Source organism: Miniopterus natalensis, chromosome 7 (assembly GCF_054644295.1).
Source record: "Miniopterus natalensis isolate mMinNat1 chromosome 7, mMinNat1.hap1, whole genome shotgun sequence".
Lineage (NCBI taxonomy): Eukaryota > Metazoa > Chordata > Mammalia > Chiroptera > Miniopteridae > Miniopterus > Miniopterus natalensis.
This window is the reverse complement of record NC_142087.1, coordinates 11,519,961-11,540,105: the sequence shown is the minus strand read 5'-3', so window position 1 is coordinate 11,540,105 and position 20,145 is coordinate 11,519,961. Positions and strand designations below refer to the sequence as shown.

Sequence of the window (20,145 nt, the reverse complement as noted above, 5' to 3'; positions counted from 1 at the left end):
AGGGTAGAGATACCATGGCCAAGCCAGCCCTGGGATTCAAAAGCTCAGTAAATATTTGCTGTATGAAAGAGCTCACCAGCCCAGCCGTTGCCAAGCAGGTGCAGCACAAACTAGAGAGCTTCAGGAAGGAGGATTCAGCATGAGAGGGGATACCTCTCCCTGAGGCCAAATCACAAACAGGTCCCAAGGTACCTAGAACAGAGTCCCCTTCCCCCAATCCTGGCTCCACTCCTGCCACCCCTTCAGTCCATTTCTTCCCTTCATTCTTCACTTCTTCCCATCTGCACCTTACTCTGAAGACACTTCAGTGGCTGAGGACTGCTGAGTGACACCAGCCAACTCCCTTTCTCTCTCTGGGCTAGGTGAGAATAGTGATTTTTAAAAACACATACATATTTTTATTGACTTCAGAAAGAGAAGAAGGGAGAGGGAGAGAGAGAAACATCGATGAGAGTCACTGATCAGCCTTCCTCCTGCACACCCCCTACTGGGGATTGAGCCCACAACCCAGGCACGTGCCCTGACTGGGAATCAAACCGCAATCTCCTGGATCTCAGGTTGATGCTCAACCATTAAGCCGCACTGGCCAGGTGAGAATAGTGATTCATAACCGAGGAAATGCATTTGAATCCAGCGGTGGAGGCAAGGGACTTTTAAATATATACATTTTCAGAATGCAAAAGAAGGCAATCTGAAAATCTCTAACAAAATTTGAGGTGCACAGACTCCTACAAACAGCAATTCCACTTTCAGGAACAGCTCCCACAACTATGAGTGCACAGGTGGACATGTGGGGAAGGGTGCACGCTGCAGCACTGCTCATAGCAGCAAGACTAGGAACAACCTAAATGAACCTGAGTAAAGGACTGAAAAAACTAGTGGTCCATCCGCTGATGGACTGTCACATGGTCATGGGAAAGGAGGCTATGGACCTGTGTGTGTCCGCAGGGAATTACCTACAGCAGAGACAGACCTGTCTGAAGACAAGATAGAGAAGAGTAGGCAGAGTATACACCACCAATTGTGTAATAAAAAGGGGTGTTACTAACATAGCTGTCTGCATTGGCAGAGTATTTCTGGAAAGAAACATCAAGACTGTTCATAGCAGTTATCTAGGAGCCTAGGTGGGAGAGACACTAATTTTTCACTGGGTACTTTTTTCCTACAAAGTCTGAAATGTTTAACTCCATACATGCATTACTTTTTCAATAAAAATATAACTTTTACACACAAAAATAACTCCAGCAAAATGCACCCAGAGAAGCCTCCCTCTAGGTCTTAGGCATCAGACTCTCTAGGGTCAGAGCCCAGGACCCTGGATTTTGAACTCTCCTCAAAGGCTGCTGGCCCAACCACGTAGAACAGGCAGTCAGCCTCTGAGAGTAGATAGGGGCAGCCTGGACACTGTAGGGCGTGGAAGAAAATGTCAGGGAAAATTCAGGAAAAACTTGACCTTAAGGCATAGGAAGGATTTGAAGAGGGCTTTGAATGTGGAACACGTACAGCTGAGAGGAGGAGGTTTCTACTTGAAGGACTAGGGAAAGATAGAGTCAGGCTGGTAAAATGGATGAAGGGGAAGGAATGTCCCTCAGTGTGTGATACTAGCAAGTCCCTTCCACTCCTATGCTTGGTTCCCACTCTTGGGAAGTGAGGGGGCTGGACCAAAGTCCTCTGTAGACCTGATATCCTAGGATCTGCCTTTATTTCAACTCATTTAATATTAAAGTAGGCAGGGAGGGTCCCTAGCTCAGCACATGGTCACAGGGCTCCACACCTGTGCACACTGTAATCAAATATTTGGAGGCTGCAGAAAATTCAGGCCAGGATCTTAGGTACAGAAACCCTTGGGCAACTTCCCCTGGGGGAGAAAGAGCAGATGGTGTTTTGCTGAGATGTCCTTCCTCACCTTCTTGTTAATAATTAAGTCATTACTGGAGACCTCTTTTGTCACTTTTGAAGTTCAGTTTGCAGAGACCTGCTGCTTTGGCTTGCTTTACCATGATGCTCTAGGCTGAGGGCTCACAGGTTACAACAGTCTAGATCTAAGCCATGGGCCCAAAGTACAGGGGTCTGCAGTGGGAGAAGCCGAGGGTGGAGAGCTCAGGAGCACTGGGGTGGATCCTGGCTAGACCTTGGTGATACTATGTACTCTGGGAGGTCAGAAATTAAGTCTCTAAAACAGCTCTGCTTGCCACTGTATCCCCAGGGCCAGGTAACTGCCTAGTACACAGCAGGCACTTAAATATTTGTTGAATAAATGAGCAGTTCAGCCAGCGAATCCCAGAGTGACCTTGGTCAAGTCACTCTGGAAAATGAGGATGATAAGAATAGTAATGATTTCCCAGGGTTGTATAAGGATCTACTGAGATAAGGTGGATAAAAGTGCTCTGCAAATAAGCTAAACAAATATTAAGGATCCCCAATCAATGTTCTGAAAACAAAATAAAAAGAATGAATATACGGAAGAATGATCGAGTTTATAAGAAAGCATTTGGCAAATAGTAAAGCATTAATCAAATTAAAGGGATGGCACAGGTTGCTCTCGTCCACTGTTAACAATGTCTGAATGATATTTCTCATGCTGTCTGTTCCAAAAGAATACAAAATCCCTCTTCAAAACCTTTGTCCAGATTTTGGTATGAAAAACATCGGTGCAGTTACAATCATACCTGCACATAGCTGGGCTCAGAGAGTATTTGCCAAAGTAGACTGGCATATGAATCTGGGGGTGCTTTCTGGAGGCAAGGGAGGAGTGGGGTGAGGTGAGCATGGAGGCTATGCCTACTATATGGTTGCTTTGCCTCACTGCCTGAGATCAAGGCCCAGCTCGGGGCACACAGAAAATGACTGGCCAAGTCTTCAGTGTTCTAGCTGCACAATGGACCAGCCACTGCTGTCTCCCATGGTAGCCACCCAGTAAGTACCAGTCCCCTTCCCTTTCCCTCTGCCCAATGGGTATCCCTGGCTGCAGCCTAGGAAATGGGAACTGGACTCTATCACCTGACTCTCCTGTCCTGAGGGGCATCTTGGGCCTAGTCCTTTCCTGCCTTTGTCGGTGACTGATTCCTCTGGCTGGGCCAGGAAACACTCTCTCTGGTTGGGGATAGCTAAGAATCCCAATGAGTCCTGTCATGGACTTGCCCACTGTTGGACCAGACATATATGAGGCCCAACTATGGAGGTTGCTCACAACTGGTGAGTAAAATTGCTGATGTGAAGGCCCTTCACTTCCCTGACTCTCCCACCTTGAAGAAATTCTAAGCTGGCACCCAGCCCCAACCTTCCAGATCTCCAGAAAGCAGGGTTTGTGGGTTTTAGGGGAATATTTGTGTGCTCCCAAGTCAAGGGGTAAGAAGGCTTAGATTCCTGGGACCCTAAGAGTAGGAGTTTCCTTTCCAAGAAGCAGAGCTGAACTGTGGGAAGAGCCAGGGTTTGCAGTCAACCTTGGCTCTGAGCCACATTTTCCTTATCTGTAAAACGGAGGTAGTTTAAGTCCACCTGCCTCAGGCTTGTTGTAAGGATTTCATGAGAACATCCGTGGAGGCCCTGGCACAGAGCCTGGCATAGAGCAGGTGTACAAGCAATGTGCTTAGACTGTTATTTCCTGTACCAAAGTGGCAACATCCAATATCTTTTCTCTGGCTCATCAGGCCCCCAGTTGAGCTCTCCTCAGAAAGCACAACATCCTCTGCTATCCCAACTGGCGCTTCCCACTCCCAAGGGCTCCACCCGGGGCTCCACCCGAACCTCGCCCTCTTCTGTCATCTGGATGCCTGCAAAGCTTCACTACAATTTCAGCCTGATTCATCTTGAAAAAAATCGTCCAATTATACTACCCCTGCTCTAAAACATTCCATGGCTCCCCAAAGCCTCTGCTTTTCAGCTGATGCTCAACATTGCCTACAACCTCCTGGTCCCTCCCAGATTTTTTATCCAGGGCCCTGATGCATCAGCAAAACTAGTCTAGTCACTGTTTCCCTAAATACATGTTTACCTTCCAGCCCCTGTACCTCTTTGTACAAACTATTCCCTGGAATGTCAGCCCAACCCTCTGTCTCTTTGAATCTAGCCCCTTTCAAGAGGATTCTTGTTTCCTCTGGCTCATACTTCTTCCTTCTCAGACAATGCTTTTCCTCAGCAGACGTTTAATTATAGACTGTCACACAGTCTCTCATAATTGTAGCCTTGTCTCTCTTGTCAGACCATAAGTTCCCAGGGGCAGAGGGCCTGTCTGTTCTTTCCCAACCCCAGAGAGCCTGGCCCAGGGCTGGGAAGGCAGGCCCCTAATTAGAAAAGGTTTTCCAAACCCAATTCAGCTCCAGACTGAGCTGAGTGTAGCTCTGACAATTTGGGATCACTTCTCTCTCTTTTTAAAAAACATGTTTTTATTGATTTTAGAGACATGAGAGGGGGAGACAGAAATATCAATAAGAGAAACATCAATTGACTACCTCCTGCATACCTCCTACTGGGGATGGAGCCCACAACCTGGACATGTGCCTTGACAAGGAATCCAACAGGTGACCCTCTCAGTACATGGGACAATGCTCAACCAACTGAGCCACACCAGCCAGGGCTGGGATCACTTCTCTTGCTCTTGTCCTGTGAGGAAACTGTTCACTAGCCAAACCAGACCTCAGTGCTCATTTTCCATGGGGCCAGTGATTTACAAAAATGAGGGAGACCTGGGTGGGGAGGGAGGGCTATGGCTCTTGACTGGCTTTGGCATCGGCTTGCTCTGGGATCCTAGGCACGTCCTTATCTGCCACCTCTTTCCTTCCTTATTGTGAGCAAGAAACAATAATCTTTCAGCTCCAGAATATGGATTTTGTCTCTAAAGTAGCCTTGGTTCCCAGGAACAGGTAGGTGAAGAAGCAGCTAATTCTAACACAGGTAGAAGGAAAAGAGGCAGCCTAGGGAAACCTAGAACCTGAGAGGAACTCACACTGCATACCTCATCAACCTCATTAAATTCCTGCTGACAAATGGATTGCATTCCTGCCCAAGTGTTCAATTCCATAGACTTCACCCTGGCCAGGTCTGACAGTATCTGCTGCCAGGGTTAAGCAGGGGAAGGGTAACTTGCTTCTGGAACAACAAATCGGGCCCAAAACAATGGATGAGGAGAGGCTAGCTTCCTCATCTGTAAAATGGGGATAACATTGGTACACGGGTATCATAGGATTGCTGCAATAATGCAGTAAGATAATGCCATAAAATGCTTAGCACAGTCCCTGACACCCAGTGAACAGCAGTGTAGCAGACAGGTTCCCATTTCTTGAGGGGCTTTTCCTACATGTGTTCTCATCTTCTCAGCAACCAGTGAGGTAGGTATTTCTATGCCAATTTGACAGGGAAGAAAACAGAAGCACAGAAAGTGATCAATCCAAGGTCACACAGCAGGGACAAGACAAGCTGTGATACAAACACAGGAAACTCTCAGTTCAGCTTTTCCCAAATTGTAGCCCACAGGATCTCAGCATCAGATTCTTCCAGAAGGCTGGTTTAAAAGCCTGATCCCTGCCCCTAGGCCTGCCAAATGAGAATCTTTGGGGATGGAGCTCAGAAACCTGAACTTTATAAAGATGAGAAATCTAAATTTTATATATGAGGAAACTGAGGCACAGAGAGGTAAAGTGACCTGCCAAGGTCATACTTTCAGAAAGTATGGACCCAGGACTAAATTCACAGTCTGACTCCAGAGGCAGCAGAGACTTCCTAGAGGAGGTGGCATTTGACAATGCGGGTCTCAAAGAGGAGAGCACCATAGAGGGAGCGTACAGCACAAATAAATGCTTGGAGCAGGAAAGGCCAAGATAATAACTGCTCAATGTGGCTTGTGCTTCCAGATCCCTGGGGAGTAAAGAAAAATACATGGAGCTACCACTATATCCTTCCTGTAGGAGCCCAGGGAGACACTCCTGAGGCCATCTGAGCTCTGGGAAGAAAGCACCAGCAGGTCTCACTTAGTGGCCCTCTGGGTGTGTCTGGTTGCTGCTCAGGATAGAAACTCAGGGAAGGTGGTGGTGACTCAGTCGCCACCAAGCCTCCAGTTAGTCTTGTTTAAATCTGAGATGAGCTCAGAGGCTGGGGAAATGTCAAGGAAACATTTCTTGCAGAACAGACGCCAGACCTAGAGAGAAGGTGGCCTGAGGGATAGGCTATTAGGCAGAAGCAATCAATTTGGAGCAAAGCCATGGGCTGTGGGGGAAGAAAAGTCAAGAGTCTTTGGCTAGCCTACCCCAACAAAGCCAAGCTGTGGGACCCTGAGCAGGTCCCTCTTTCTCTCTGGGCTCCCTATTCTTCATTCACCTGTGAAATGGAGAACTTCCCTAGCTTCTGACTTCCTCCTAGGACTGTTGTGAGGAACAATGGTCAGAAAAGAGCCTGCCAGATTACACAATGCCTCACACAGCAAGTGAGAGATTAGAGGATTACTCCTATTATTTATTAGGACAGCCAGACGGTACTTTCCTTTTACCAGAACCCCAACCACAGGGAGTGGGGGGAGAGGTTGGGCATCTGTCTTGTTCCCACAAAAAAAAGTGATCCAGATATTATTGGGAGGTGAAAGTTCACGTTTATTAAGTGTCTACTACATACAGGGTGTTTTTTATATATAATCTCACTTAATTCCCACCATAATCCTGCAGAATAATAAATATGATTATTTTGATTCCAGATGAGGAAACTGAAGCTCAAAGAAAGTAACTTGACCAAGATTACATAGGTAGTGAGTGATGAAGACTGATTAAAACCAGGTGTTTGTGGCTCTAAAATCCACACAGGCATACCTCATTTTATTGCACTTCACAGAGGTTGTGTTTTTACAAATTGAAGGCAAGACCCTCCACCAGCAAAAAGATGATAACTCGCTTTATTGCGGTGGTCTGGAATTGAACCCAAAATATCTCTGAGATATGCGTGTTTAAAAGGCAGAAATGCCTGGTATAGAGGCCCAGCTCAAGTACTGCCTTCTCCTGAACTCCTTTCTGATCCCTTTCCCCAAACAGAACCTCTCCCCTACAAAACCCCACAGCACATCATCAGCACATAGCTGACAGCATTCAGTCCATTCTCCCTCTTATTCTGTGATCAAGCACACTTTTAACAGGTAAGATAAGATGTAGGTACAAGTAGGTGACCTTTGAGTTACCTTAGAATCCTCAAATGTCAGAGCTGGAAGCACTAACTCCCTCATTTTTCAGAAAGAAAAATACATAGAGGACTCCTGTTTGAAGTCACACAGCATCAGAGCCACAAATAGAACCTTGGCATTCTGCCTCACAGAATTTCTTTAGGGATTTCATAACTTCAGAACCAGTCTTAGGACAAGAAATATTATTATTCCCATTTTACAGATAAGGAAGCTGAAGCCCAGGGGAAAGTGGCATCCCTGAGAATGGGTGAGATGTGGGGACCCGAATCCTGAACCCTCACTTCTAGACCAGGAACCAAGTCCCTTCTCCTTCCCACTGCAAGTAGTCTGTGTAATGTGCCAAGAATAGGCCTACAGTAAAGCGTCAATGGGTGTAAGAAATTGTCATATACCAGTGGGGCGGTGACATCAGCCTGACAGTGACCACCTCAGAGGCAATGCCATGGAACAGTACCCAGGAGCCCTGGCTTGACCATCTGTGGGTCCCTGGTCTTTCTGGGCCTCCTTTATAAGATAAGGGGGCTACAATAGCTCATCTCCTCCTCCAAAGTTCTGGGACATCCTAGGCTCTCTGACAGCAGACCCCAGCTGTCTGTGGAGCCTCTTGACTGCGGACTTTGTTTCACCACTCTACAGGGAAGCAGGAAAAGCAGCCAGGGCTTACAACTACACGGTAACTATTCCCAAAAGCCAGTGGCCAAGCAGGGACCACCCTGAAACAACAATGGGATGTAACATGGAAAATCCAACCGTCTTCCAGCACAGACATCCAGCAGGGCACACCTGCCTATCTTTACAAACTGACAGAGCAACCAAGATCAGGGCATAAATAAGGGATGGCCTACTTCCTGCCTGACCATAGGGGCAGGTAAATTCCTGAATAATCAGGTAGTAATGGAGTGGAGGGTAAAGAACTCTGGATGGGGATTCCTGGGCCCTGATCCCTGACCCAGCTATGCCCATAAACTAGCTGTGTACCCCAGGCAAGCTGCTTTCCCTCTGTGGAACTCAGTTTAAATAGAGGGTGACAGTTCACAAAGCATGTCTACAGATGTTTCATTTGGTCATCAAGACAACCTTGTGAGGCTGACACAATTATTCTCTTTAAACAGATGGGGGAACTGAGGCTTAGAGAGGTTGAGGGTCTGACTCAAGATCACACAGTTTGAAGCTGGCAGAACCAGGGCCCCAAAGGTCTTAGACCACCAAACCCAATACTCAAGGGTGGTCAGATGAAGAACTCCTCCTCTCTTTCCTCATCCTCATTGAGAGTCTCAGCCAGGCTAAGGCAGCACAAACCCTTGTTCACCTGCCCAGTCTGGTGGCCTGCAAAGTACTGGCATCAAACCCCATGGCCCAGCTGCCTAGGAGGCCGCATCCCCTGCAAAATTTCATTACTCAAGTTGGTAAGAACGCAGTCCCCACCCCCAGCCGGGTCTAAATAAACGCCCAAGTGATATCACATCCTGCCGGCTCCAAAATAGCCCAGGCCTTCCCACAAGCAATCACAAAGTGCCAGGCCATGCAGGGCCAAGTGGGCAGAAACACCCAGCCCATGACACCCTCCACACACTCAAGCAACTAAAGCAGAAGCCTCAGAGCAGGAAGGCCACCCACTCCCAGCTCCATCAGCTGGCCTGGCCCCTCCCTCCTTGTCCCCTTTGTTGGGAGGCCCGCTGCCTCCTGCCCTAGTGCCAGCCCTCGCCCCAGCGCCAACCCCATGGAGCCTCAGCCGCGGCCAGCCTGCGGACAGACTCCGGCACAACCCAGACACCCCACCACTCACATTGCTTCAAGAGCTCCAGACACAAAGCCATGAGGGCCGGATGGGGGGTCAGAGACCCAGAGACCGGCAAAGACAGAAAAGGGGAGAGGGAGTGACAGAGGAGCAGAGAGAAGGGGAGACAGGGGGCTGAGGCAGAGAAAGCAAGGGGGCCAAGAGCCCTGGGCAATGGAGCAGGTTCAAAAGGGGCCTTCAGCACAAGAGACACTGAGTGGTGAGACCAAGGAGAGAGATGTGGGGGCAGAGAAAGGGAGGGAGAGCAAAGCAGGGGATCCCCACCCAGAGAAATGGGGGGGGGGAGCGGAGGCCTGAAAGAGAACAAGGAGAGACAGCGACAGAGGACAAACCAAGGGAAGGCAGGGAGAGGTGCTGAAGTCAGGGAACTGGGGAGCTTTGTGGGGTCCCAAGGAGAGAGACCCGAAGGGATCTAGGAGATCTCAGCGTATAGGAGGGACACCAAAAGAGGAAAAATCCTGAGGAAATGAGGACTAAGCGGAGGCAAGACCCCAGGGGTCTGGGGTGCAGATGGAAGGGAGGGCCCCCAAAGGATGTGCGGGAAGCCCACAGGGGATTCCTGGGGATGTGGAGGGTGTTCTAAAGGAAAAGACCCCAAAGATGTGGGGGCGCTCTGAGGGCAGTCCTGAAAAATGGGGGCGCTCAGGAAGGGAGGGTCTAAGGGATGAGAGGAGCGCGTAGAGGGGGACCGGAGTATGGGGAGCGAGGGAGGGGCTGTGAGGCAGCGCGAGGGCAGAGACAAAGAGACAGCGAGCCGGGGAGAGACAAAGCAGGCAGAGCGGGGAGATGGGCCGAGGTCTGGCGGCCGGACAGAAGGACGGAAGCGCGAGCGAGCGGGCAGGCGGGCGGACTGACGGACAGACAGGGAGGAGGGCGGGGTAGGACCGGGCGGGGGCGGCGCCAGTCTCCTCGCGGGGCCGCGGCTGCTCCGGGCGGCTCCGGGCGGGCCCCGGGCGTCCGGGCTGAGGAGGCGGCGGCGACGACGTGGACCAGACAGACGGACGGAGTGACGGACCGGCTCGCGACGGCGGCGGCCAGCAGCGGGCACTCACCCTCCTCCCTCACGCGGCCCGGCCCGAGGCTCCGGTTTTGTACGACTGAGGGGCGGGGCCTCCGGGTTAAAGCCCCGCGTCGGCCCCGCCTCTCCCCGCCCTCCGCGTCAGCCGCGCGCGCGCAGCCGGCTGGGCACTCGGCCTGGCGCGCCCGCGGCTAGACTGGTGCGCAAGCGCGGGGCGCTCAATCTTGCCAGAGTCGATCGACCGTGAGGGAGCGCGCCCACGTCGGCACGCGCACGTCTGAGCACGGGGCTCCGCCCCTCAGGCCCCCCGGCCGAACCGGTTCCAGCTGGAACGCGACGCATGCTCAGTGAGTGAGGCGGGCGGGGAGAGCTCGCCCCAGTTGACTCCCTCTCCGCTACTGGGGAAACTGAGGCCCAGGGCAAGCAGCTGGAGGTGGTCTTTTCACCCCTGTAGGGTCAATGAGACTAAAAGTACTTTTGACTCTATGTCCTAAGTGCTCATCGTTGGCCCCGCTGCTCCATCTTCCTTTTGCTGTCCTCATCCCGAGTCCTCCAGATTGGGTTCGAATCCCGGCTCAGCCTCTGGAGGGCTGTGTGACCTTGGGTACCCATTCGACCTCCCTAAGCCTTAGTTTCCTCCTTGACATAATAAAATCTGCGCACCCGCGGTGCCCTGGGGGCAAGCTCATTAGGTGCTGCCTAAATCCATAAACCGCCCTCTTCCAGCCTCATGGCCCTGCCAGTTCCCCGCTTCGCCCCGGCAAGTCCCCCCTCCTCGCAGTCCTGGTGCAGAGTTGTTTCCTTGCAGCCTCCTCTCTCCTGGCCGCAGGCACAGACCCAGCCCTTGCTTCCCAACCTGCCTTGCTGGGTGACCTAGGCAAGCCCCTTCCCTTCCCTGCTCTGCGCACCCCTTTTCCAGATGTAAACTAGAGAAAGAAGGGCATTCCGGCGGGCTCCGGGCTGTCCCGAGGAGTCGGACCCCACGGTGGCGCGGGAGCAGGGTCTGGGGTCCTCCTCGCTCTCCACTTCTCACACGGCTCTGGACGGGGCGCTCCAGAACCACTACAGGAGGCGAAGCAGAGCAGAGAAGGATCAGAAAGAAAAGGGAAAATAAGAGAGCGAAGTGGGGACTCCAGCGGCCTGGGGGTAGAACCAGTTCCCCGACCTGGCTCTCTGGTAAGAGGCCAGAGGCGGCGCCTTGAGCCGCTTCCGGGCCTCGGGGGAGAGCTGCAGCGCCCCCTGCGGCCCCCGCCGCAGCCGCTGCAGGACCAGCCCGCGAGCTCCGGCGGCTCCCTCTCTCCCAGAGCCACGCAGCACGCGCAGCGGTGGGATTCCACAGCAGAAGGCAGAAGCTGGGGGAAGAGAACACGAGCTCCGAAACTAGTATCCTTGCCCCCGCCGCCCCCACTGTGTGGCTCAGCAGGTTGGGCCTCCACCCAGGAACCAAGAGGTCACCGGCGGCTGGTTCAGTTCCCGGTCCGTAGGCCCGTTGCAGGTTCATTCCCCAGTAGGTGACACACAGGACGCAGCCTGTCCATGATGTGTCTCTCCGCCGTTTCTCTCTCTACCCCTCTCCCTTCCTCTCTCTCTAAAACAACTAGTATACTTAAGAAAGATGTGGATATACAAGAATTTAACTTAGAAAAGGCTTGGTTGGAGGTGCAATGGTTTGGGATCATGAGTTATGGAAAAGGAAAGGAAAGAAAGAGTCCTGAAACAGGCGTGAGCCCTTATGCTGAGTACTCAGCCTCCAAGAAAGAATTCTGTAAATTACAAGGTTTTGCAGGAGCAGATCAAAGAAAAAAAAGCAGCAAAGGAAGAAGAAAAGAGAATGGCCCAGGACACAGATATCTTCAGGAAAAGGAAGAGGAAAGGGCAGGAAATCCAAACAAAAGAAATCAGCGCCCAGTATTTTGTTGAGTGATGGAATGGACAGGTTGGAAAATTCACAAATGGGATATTGATTCTGACCCAAGTTGATATCAAGAAAACAAATTCTTCCCGGGTGGATAAATGAATTGCTTTATGAAATAAAGAGAGGAATGGGAAAGTGCCATTGTACTGAAATTGGACCCCTGTAAGCCTTCCAGACTATTCTTATTTATTTCATATTTCATAGACTGCTTTTTTGTTTTAGAAAAAAAATCAAATAAGATAAAATTTTTGGTTGCTGAAGGATCTGTTTGACGGTGATGACCATGTTGGGTCAGCTGTAGCATGAATATAAAGTAAACCTACTGAAAAGAATGTTTCATATTCTCCGGCATGGTTCATTCGAGTTTCACTTTCACTGGTGTTTTGCTTGTAATAAGATTTTTCATAAATTTATTGATTTATAAGTACTAATAATTAAATTGCCATTTAATTTTCTGAAAATGATGTAATATTACTATATCATGAAATAACTAAGAATATGATAATTTGTCAGTTATTTTGTGGGAAAAGCAGTTTCAATTTTCAGCTTCAAGTGTATAAAATCTACTTCATAAGGAATTATGTAAACAAAATACAGCTTTTATGGTAAAAAATAAATTAAAAAAAGGGAGAAAAGAGCCCGGCCGGGCGTGGCTCAGTGGTTGAGCATCGACCTAGGATCCAGGCAATCGGGGTTCGATTCCCGGTCAGGGCACATGCCCGGGTTGCGGGCTCGATCAATGACTATCTCATCATTGATGTTTCTATCTCTCTCTCTCCCTCTCCTTTCCTCTCTCAGAAATCAATAAAGATATATTTTTTAAAAAAAGAAAAAAGAATTATACTGAAGATGATACAGTGTTTTGGACACCACTGTCCCAATTTTTGCTTAAAGGCATATTAATAACAAAAGCAACAGAGGGCTATTGGGCCAGGCACAGCCTTAAGACTTTGAAAACATTAGCTTACTTCATCCTATGCTGCACGTGTACTCTTCACTTAGTGTTTAAATTGATTTACTTGGAAAAATTCAGGAAGCCCCTACACACTGACCTGACTGTATCTTGCTCTGCCCCAGCCATACCCACTCCTGCTTCTCTTCCAACACACCAGGCACCCTCCTACCTCAGCGCCTTTGTACCACTCCTCCCCCTGCCTGGCAAACTGCTTCCCTCACTTCCTTCAAGTCTTTGCTCAAACATATTTCTCAATGAGTTCTACCCTGGCTACCCCATTTATGCTGCAATATTCCTCCTCTCACCCTGCCAGCACTCCCAGGTCCCCTTGCCCTGTGCCACTTTCCAGTAAACCATATCCTTATTTGTGCTATTTATGCCTATTGTCTTACCCCCCCCCCACACACACACACCCACACACACACACCTCACGTACTCTCCACGAAGGCAGGAGTTTCTGTTTTGTTTATTGATGTGTCCGGTGCCTGGAGCACGGCTTGGCCTATTGCAGGTGATCAATTAATACCTATTCAATGAAAGGGCTGTTCTGATTGCAAGGGTCATGTCCTTAACTACAACACCACGGGGTACTTTAATCTCTCCTCCTTTGAGGTGATTTTTCTACCCCTGAAAGTGTAAGGAATGCCTCTGTCTTGTTCAAGAATCTCAATCCTGGGGTTCCTGGCCTGCCCACCAGTCCTCAAATTCAATCACTACTTCTGCCAGAAGGCTCAATGGGTCTGCCTAAAAATGGGAGTTAGAAGAGTAATGATCCATGCACTGAGCATACAGTAGTCACTCAACCAGGACCATCATGTCCAAGGACTGGTGGAGCCAGGAAGGAAGATGCCTTCTGCCTAGTGCCCTCTGTGGAGAGTGCCTATTTCAGCAGTAGGGGATTGTAACTCCTCACTGTGCACTCTAGGAAGGCCTCCTGGATCTTTCCATTACTCTCACTGTCCTTGCCTGGACCACTGTACCAGCCTCTAATCCATTCTGCCCATGTTGCCAGATAATTCTCCCTGAAACTCTGTGACCATACTGTACCTTTTTACCAGGACCTTGGGCGGCTCCCCAACACATGGGATAATGGCAAACTCTAGTCAGGCAGACTCAAGTGGAAAACAGCTGCTTGATCTACTAACTGGGTGACCTTGTCTTGACATTTAGCTTTTCTAGGCTGCAGTTTCTTTGTAAAATATCAGTAAATGTGTATGTGCATGTGTGTGTGTGAGAGGTTAACTCAGTTCAATCAGGAATGTAAGATATGAGCAACTATCCTGGTCACGGCAAACATCACTAATTGATGGTGGCACAATTCTCTGCTTAACTAAATCTCAGTCCTGATATCCAGGGATCAGAGATGACACGAGTTGAAGTCTATTTGCATTTCTGGACATGATGGTCTTTGAGGTTCCTCTTAACCCTGACACTCTGGTAGGTGGAGTGTCCAGTTGGACAGGAGCCTGTGGTATAATGAGGCTGTGGAGGGTGGATCTGGCGGAGGACTGGAAGACAAGGCTGACTGGAGGGTTAACTGCTTCCTGGAATTTTGCTAGCCTCCCTTCCTGTGTCTATGGAGGGGGAGTGAATCAGAGAAGAAACTGGGAGAGTTCCAGAGGAGGGGAGAGGGACAAAGAAGGGGGGAAAGAACATTCTGTGACTGGGACAGGAGGTATTCAAGGATCCCCAAGCCCAGGCTCCACAGCATAGACAGAGAATCTGAGGCAAAGGGAGGGGCTGGGCCCGCCCAGAGTGACACAGCAGAGCTAAAACTAGAACTCACAGCCCCTGAGCAAGGGTGTTTCCCAGCTCAGCCTAGAGCCTCAAGCGCTGCCAGTAAGTGACCCCTAGTGTGTATACCTGTGTGTGTGTACACAAGTGTACACATGTGCAGGGGCAGAGAATGCAGTTGGCAGGAGCAGGGGGCACCACCCAGCAGCCTACCACCACCACGTTTGGGGTGATGTCACAGCCTCCCTTGTGATTCAGCGGGAGTGGGAGACACACAAAGGGAGGCTGGGGAAAGAGGAGGACCAGAAACTGTGAGGGAAGAAAGGGAGAGAGGGTGCAGGGAGAAACGGATCTGAGACGGTGGGGAGGGAGGTGGGGAGGGGGACGGGAGGGAGCCAGAAAAAAGGGCTGCAGAAAGGGAGGGAGGAGAGGAGAAGGAGCCATGAGGGGAGGTGGGCTGGTGAGAAGGGGAGGAGTGGGAGGGTTTTCTTTGTTCTTCTTTCTCAGAGGCGAGGGGGGGCGGAGAGGAGGCAGGATAAGGCAGAGGGGTGATGGCACCCCTGTGGCTTCTGCCAGGTAGGTTCTTTGCCTGGGGAGGGGCATGTATATGCAGCCAAGCTGCTGCTTCCCCAGCTATCCCAGCTGGAGCTGACCCAGCCTGCCAGTCACCTGCCAGAGCTATTTTTGGAATGTGGAATCTGGGTCGGAAAGGGGGAGGGAAAGAGGGGGTGGCAGTGGCATTGGCAGCTGGGAAGCTGGCCTGCTCTGAGTGGGTGGGTGGGTGAGTGGGCACTCCATGCTCTGCCCATGGCCTCTCCCAAGGGGTCCACCTCTCCCCGGCTCTCACTGTCTCAATACCACCACCATCACCACCACTCCGCCCCTCATCTACCTGCCTGCCTTCATACGTGCCCACGGGAAAGTGACAAAGAGCTTTCATGCCCTTCAGCAACTAGGGACTCAGACAGCCCTAAGTGGTGGTGGTGGTGGTGCCCAGGCTGCTCACTCCTTGGAGACAGATGCTAAGGAAAGGGGGCAGCCTTCTGAGCAGTGTGACCCCTGAAGGAAGACAGTGGCTGAATGAGGATGTGCCTGTGTGCCTGTGTGTTTTTATATGGAGAGAGGTGATTATGGGCAGGACTGTGCAAGTTTTACACTGATTAAGGATGCCACATATAAGGGGGCATGCAATTCACAATAAAGACATAATTGAATTATATACTTACTATGATAAATGTCTGGAAGATGGAAGTAAAGAATCTTATTCTAACAAAAATTGTACATCATGATAATTTTTCAAGAGATGGCAGTTAAGTGTCTGGTGGTGGGCACCCTTTCCTAACCCAGCACACAAAGGTACTGTATGAAGCAGCTGCAACTCTGGGCACAGATCTGAAGTCAGTGGCTTTGGTTTTCCCTATGAAGTAGATGAGTTTTAATGAGCATGAGGAGATTGGAGGGTGGAGGAGAGAGGAGCCACTGTGGAGACCAGGAGGGAGGACTGACCAGGGAAACATGGCAGTGAAATTTTTGGTGGCTCAAATCTGCTAGGGGCATGATGTCCTTATAAGTGAGGTGGCATGAGCCTTGGAGACACACATATAGGTGAGTGTGTGTGTGTGCCAGTGTATGTAGAGATATGTAGAGATTATGTTTACATATGAGAATATCACTGCATGTGTTTTTATGTATGTTTTCATATCATACATTGGTCTAAGGATGCAAAACTTTATATATGTCTGTAAATAGGTGCATATGTGCACACCTGTCTAGGTGGGTGTAAGATGTTGCTACATGATACTTTCTTGAGTGTTTTGGTTTAGGCTAAGGCCCTAATTAAGAATAATTGAAGCTCCACAGATGCTGAATCATCCATGCAGGCTGTGCTGAGGGGGTGGGCTGTGACTGATTAAAATTTTGCCCTCGATTCCCAATCCTTTCCTGAATTCATGCCCTTTGCTATATAACTGCAGCTTCTCCCACAAAAGCTGGAGTGTAGTTCCCTGGACCTTGGCCTTGGACTCATATGAGTTACTTTTACGAACCAAATATGAGCAGATGTGAAAGAGACTTGAGATGTGCTTGCAAAGTGGGGTTTGCCCTTTTATACTTCTGCCGCCAACATGAGAAGATCATGCTCTGGCTAGGGTAGTGATTCCAGGAGCACCCTTTGGTTCCAGGAGGAGGAGGTAGGACACTCTTGAATGAGAACAAATATGTATTATTGTGTGCCACTGAAATAATGTGCTTGTTCGTTACACAGCATTATTGTGATAATAGCTGACAGATACAGAAACGGGTACCAGGAGTGGGGTGTGTTAGCAACAAAAATATGTAGCATTGGCTCTGGGACCAAGTGGCGAACAGTAGGTAAAATGTTACAGTAGGCTTGAAAAAAGGTAACCCATATCACGTAGAGATGAAACACTTGGTAAAACTGCCACTCTATAATAACTTGAAGAGAGTGCATGGATTTGGGCAAGAGAGTTTCCAGGCAAAATGTTGAAAGCAAAAGCCAGCTCCTTCGGGTGCATTGGACAAAGACTTATAAGAAAGAAAATTCATAAAAGAAATAGGGAGTGTCATAGGGTAGAGAGTGTTTAGAGGGGATACAGAAGACCCAGAACTTGTTGAGTTGGAAAAGGAATCTGTCAACTCCAGCCTCTCCTGCTAGTAAATCATTCTCAAATTAAGATACAAATCAAACCAAGGACAAAGGACAAAGATCAAACCAAGGTGATGGCCAGTTAAGATACAGCATGTGACTAGATCAAATCAAGGTGTCATTGTAACATCTTTTATTAATACTCTAAAATAATAAGGTACTATCTAGTAGATGCTCTCAGCTGCTTAAAAGGGCTTCCAAAAAGTTTAAAGGGCTTGGCCCCCACGGAAGCCTGATGTACCCAAAGTAGTCATAATTGAATCTAGAGAGACTGGCATGACTCAAAAATAACTGTGGGTTTTGGCATATGGAGTTAAGTGGAATCAAATACATAGAAAACCCATAAAGTGTCTGAGGTAGGTGCATGGCCAAAACTATGATCAGCTCAGGCAGAAGGGACTGAGACCATTCAAGATGTAAAAAGACATCTGGTTCCCTAACTCTCTTCAGGGAGAAAGTAGACTAAGGAAGTTGTTCAGCTGCCCAAAGGGCACGTTCTTCAATGTTCTCTTCAGAAGTGGCCAAAAAGGTAAATAGAAAAGGAAGAGCTTTCAGAGAGCAGAGCCAAGAGCTTTGGAGAACAATGGATTGTTGAGTCAACCCCAGGTGGTAAATTTCTCTTGGGCTAATCAAGAGAAATTTCCTATTCTAGAGTATTCATCTAACATCTGCCCAGAAGGACTTCAGAACTGCCATGGATAAGTAAGTCCCTGAATTTCTTTTCCCTCTTTCTGAACAGGAGTGTGAATTGCAGTTATCTTGTCCCTATTTCACCAATGTATGCTGAGAGGACCACTGGATACAGAAACTGCGTGGGGAGTTGGGAGGTGGACAAGTTTCTCCTTAGATTTTAGGTCACTCGATCAAGAGGAGTCCCATCCAGACCTGACAGAGGTCATGAGATCTTGATGTTATTATCCGATGAAACTTTGTGAGGGGGGGTCTTGAGGATAAGACTATTTTCTAAGTCAATATGGCCAAAGGAGAGTGGACTGTAGTAGATTGAATCACTGACCCTGATTCTTCACTCCTCCCTGAATCTAAACCTTTTGCTATATAAATACAGTTTCTGACACAAAAGTGGGAGGGTACTTCTCTAGCCCTTGTCTTTGAGCTCCGTCATATGACTTACTTTAGCTAACAGGATTTTAGCAGATATTATGCAAACAGGGGTCTTGAAATGTGCTTGTGAAGTTAGGCTTGCTCTCTGGTGTTTCCACCATCACCATGAGAACATGCCCTGGGTAGGCCACTGATCCTGGGAGGACCCTTCGGCCCAAGAAGCAGAGCTGTCCCAGCTGATTCACAAACTTGGGAGCAAGCAATAAATGTTAACTGTTATATCACACTGATTTTGTGGTTTTGTTATGTAGTACTACTCTAGTAATAGCTAACCAATGCAGGAACCCAAACAGTTCTGGGACATGTAGCCCATCATCCATCTTCAGGTTATTAATGAGTGATTGGGGTTGGGGGAGATTAGTGAGTGAAAGTTTATTTGAAGAAAATTGTTGGGGTGCTATATGTCCCCCCAGGCCCAGTTTGAACTTACAGAACTTCTCATGGGCCTGATGATGTGGGAAATTTAATCCTTTACCCATGGCTCCTATGGGACTATAGAGGACTACCTGGAAGAGCCTGACAGGGATCCCCTGGATTTGGAGGCCATAGAACCTGGGCCTCAATACCTGCTTAGAGACCTCTAAAATGGAGAGGCTGCCAGGGCTACCTGTGTGTGACAGCAGGTCTAGAAGGAAGGCTGTAGCAGACCGACCCATCCTTTCATAGTGCCGCAAGGCCAAGGCCTCATTTCATGTGAGACATGCGGGAGCCAAGGAAGAAAGTATGGCTGGAGTTTGTCTTCAGAGAATTCTGCCCAAGATGGCTACCTGTCAAGGTTAGGGCCCCTCCCAAAAAGAGGCTGAGTGGGGAAGAGGGGACCACTGGATGCAGAAGCTGAGGAGGGATAAGAAGCAGTGGGCCAGAGGGAGATTGCTCATGCTGAGAAAGAAGGCACCATGTGGGCCCTGCAGGATAGGAGAAACTTCAAAAGCACCATCTAGAAGAAAGAGGCAGCATGTGGCATCTGTCATACAGAAAGTCCCAATGCCAGACAACATCTGCACTAGCCACCTCCCCTTCCTATGGAGGGAACAGAAACAGCCACTGGACAACAAGGAACAGAGAAGACACCACCATGCCCAGCTACAGGTGTATGAGGTGCTGAGATAGACAAGACTGAAGTTTGAAATGAGAGCAGACTAAACTCATACCTGAAAATGAGACTGTTCCTTAAGGTCTAAAAGTGACTAGAAAAGCTCAAGGATCTGCCCGTATATCACCAAGGTAATAGGGGAATAAAGTGGATTCTTACTCTGCCCCCTGCAAAGACCAGTTCACTCAGTCAACAAGCTGGTTTCCTGTGTATAGACTATCCACAGGATTCAGGTTCATTTATGAACATCAAATACCAATTGAGTACTTGAAACAGCTGTCTACCTTTTGACAACAATTCAACCCTAACTGTTGAATTGTTAGGAAGCTCAGAGTCAAGTCTGAAATCAGTGGTAACAGCTACCACTTGTCAGTTCCTACTGTGTGCAAGGCCCTGATAAACACTTCCTACACTCAGTCGTAATTTCATCTCCTCAAGAGCCCCCTGGGGTCTGGCTTATGACCCAATTTATTTATAGATGGGGAAACTGAGGCTCCGGGAGGAGAACCAGCTAGCCAGAGTAAGCTCAAAGAGCGCGCTCTCTCTCTACTAAAGCAGACATTGTGCTAAGATTTCTCTTGGTCTGATTTTGTTTATTTTTATGGCTTGCTCTGTGACACAGGTTCTCTTTTTTTGGCTGATCCTCTATGGGTTACCTTCAGAGCATTTAGAACAAGTATAGAAAG

General features: G+C 49.0%; 1 protein-coding gene across 4 annotated transcripts in view; it reads right to left on the bottom strand.

Moving 5' to 3' along the window:
- Positions 1-20,145, bottom strand: part of DLGAP4 (DLG associated protein 4) — a 75,632-nt gene that overhangs the window by 42,694 nt on the left and 12,793 nt on the right. The window contains exon 1 of one of the 4 annotated variants that reach the window (XM_016219344.2): positions 8,946-9,806. The exons of the other annotated variants lie outside the window; for them this stretch is intronic. Coding sequence (XP_016074830.1) covers positions 8,946-8,976 — 31 coding nt within the window. The 5' untranslated portion in view covers positions 8,977-9,806. Of the gene's footprint in view, positions 1-8,945; positions 9,807-20,145 lie in introns of those variants that run through there. 4 annotated transcript variants of the gene reach the window in all.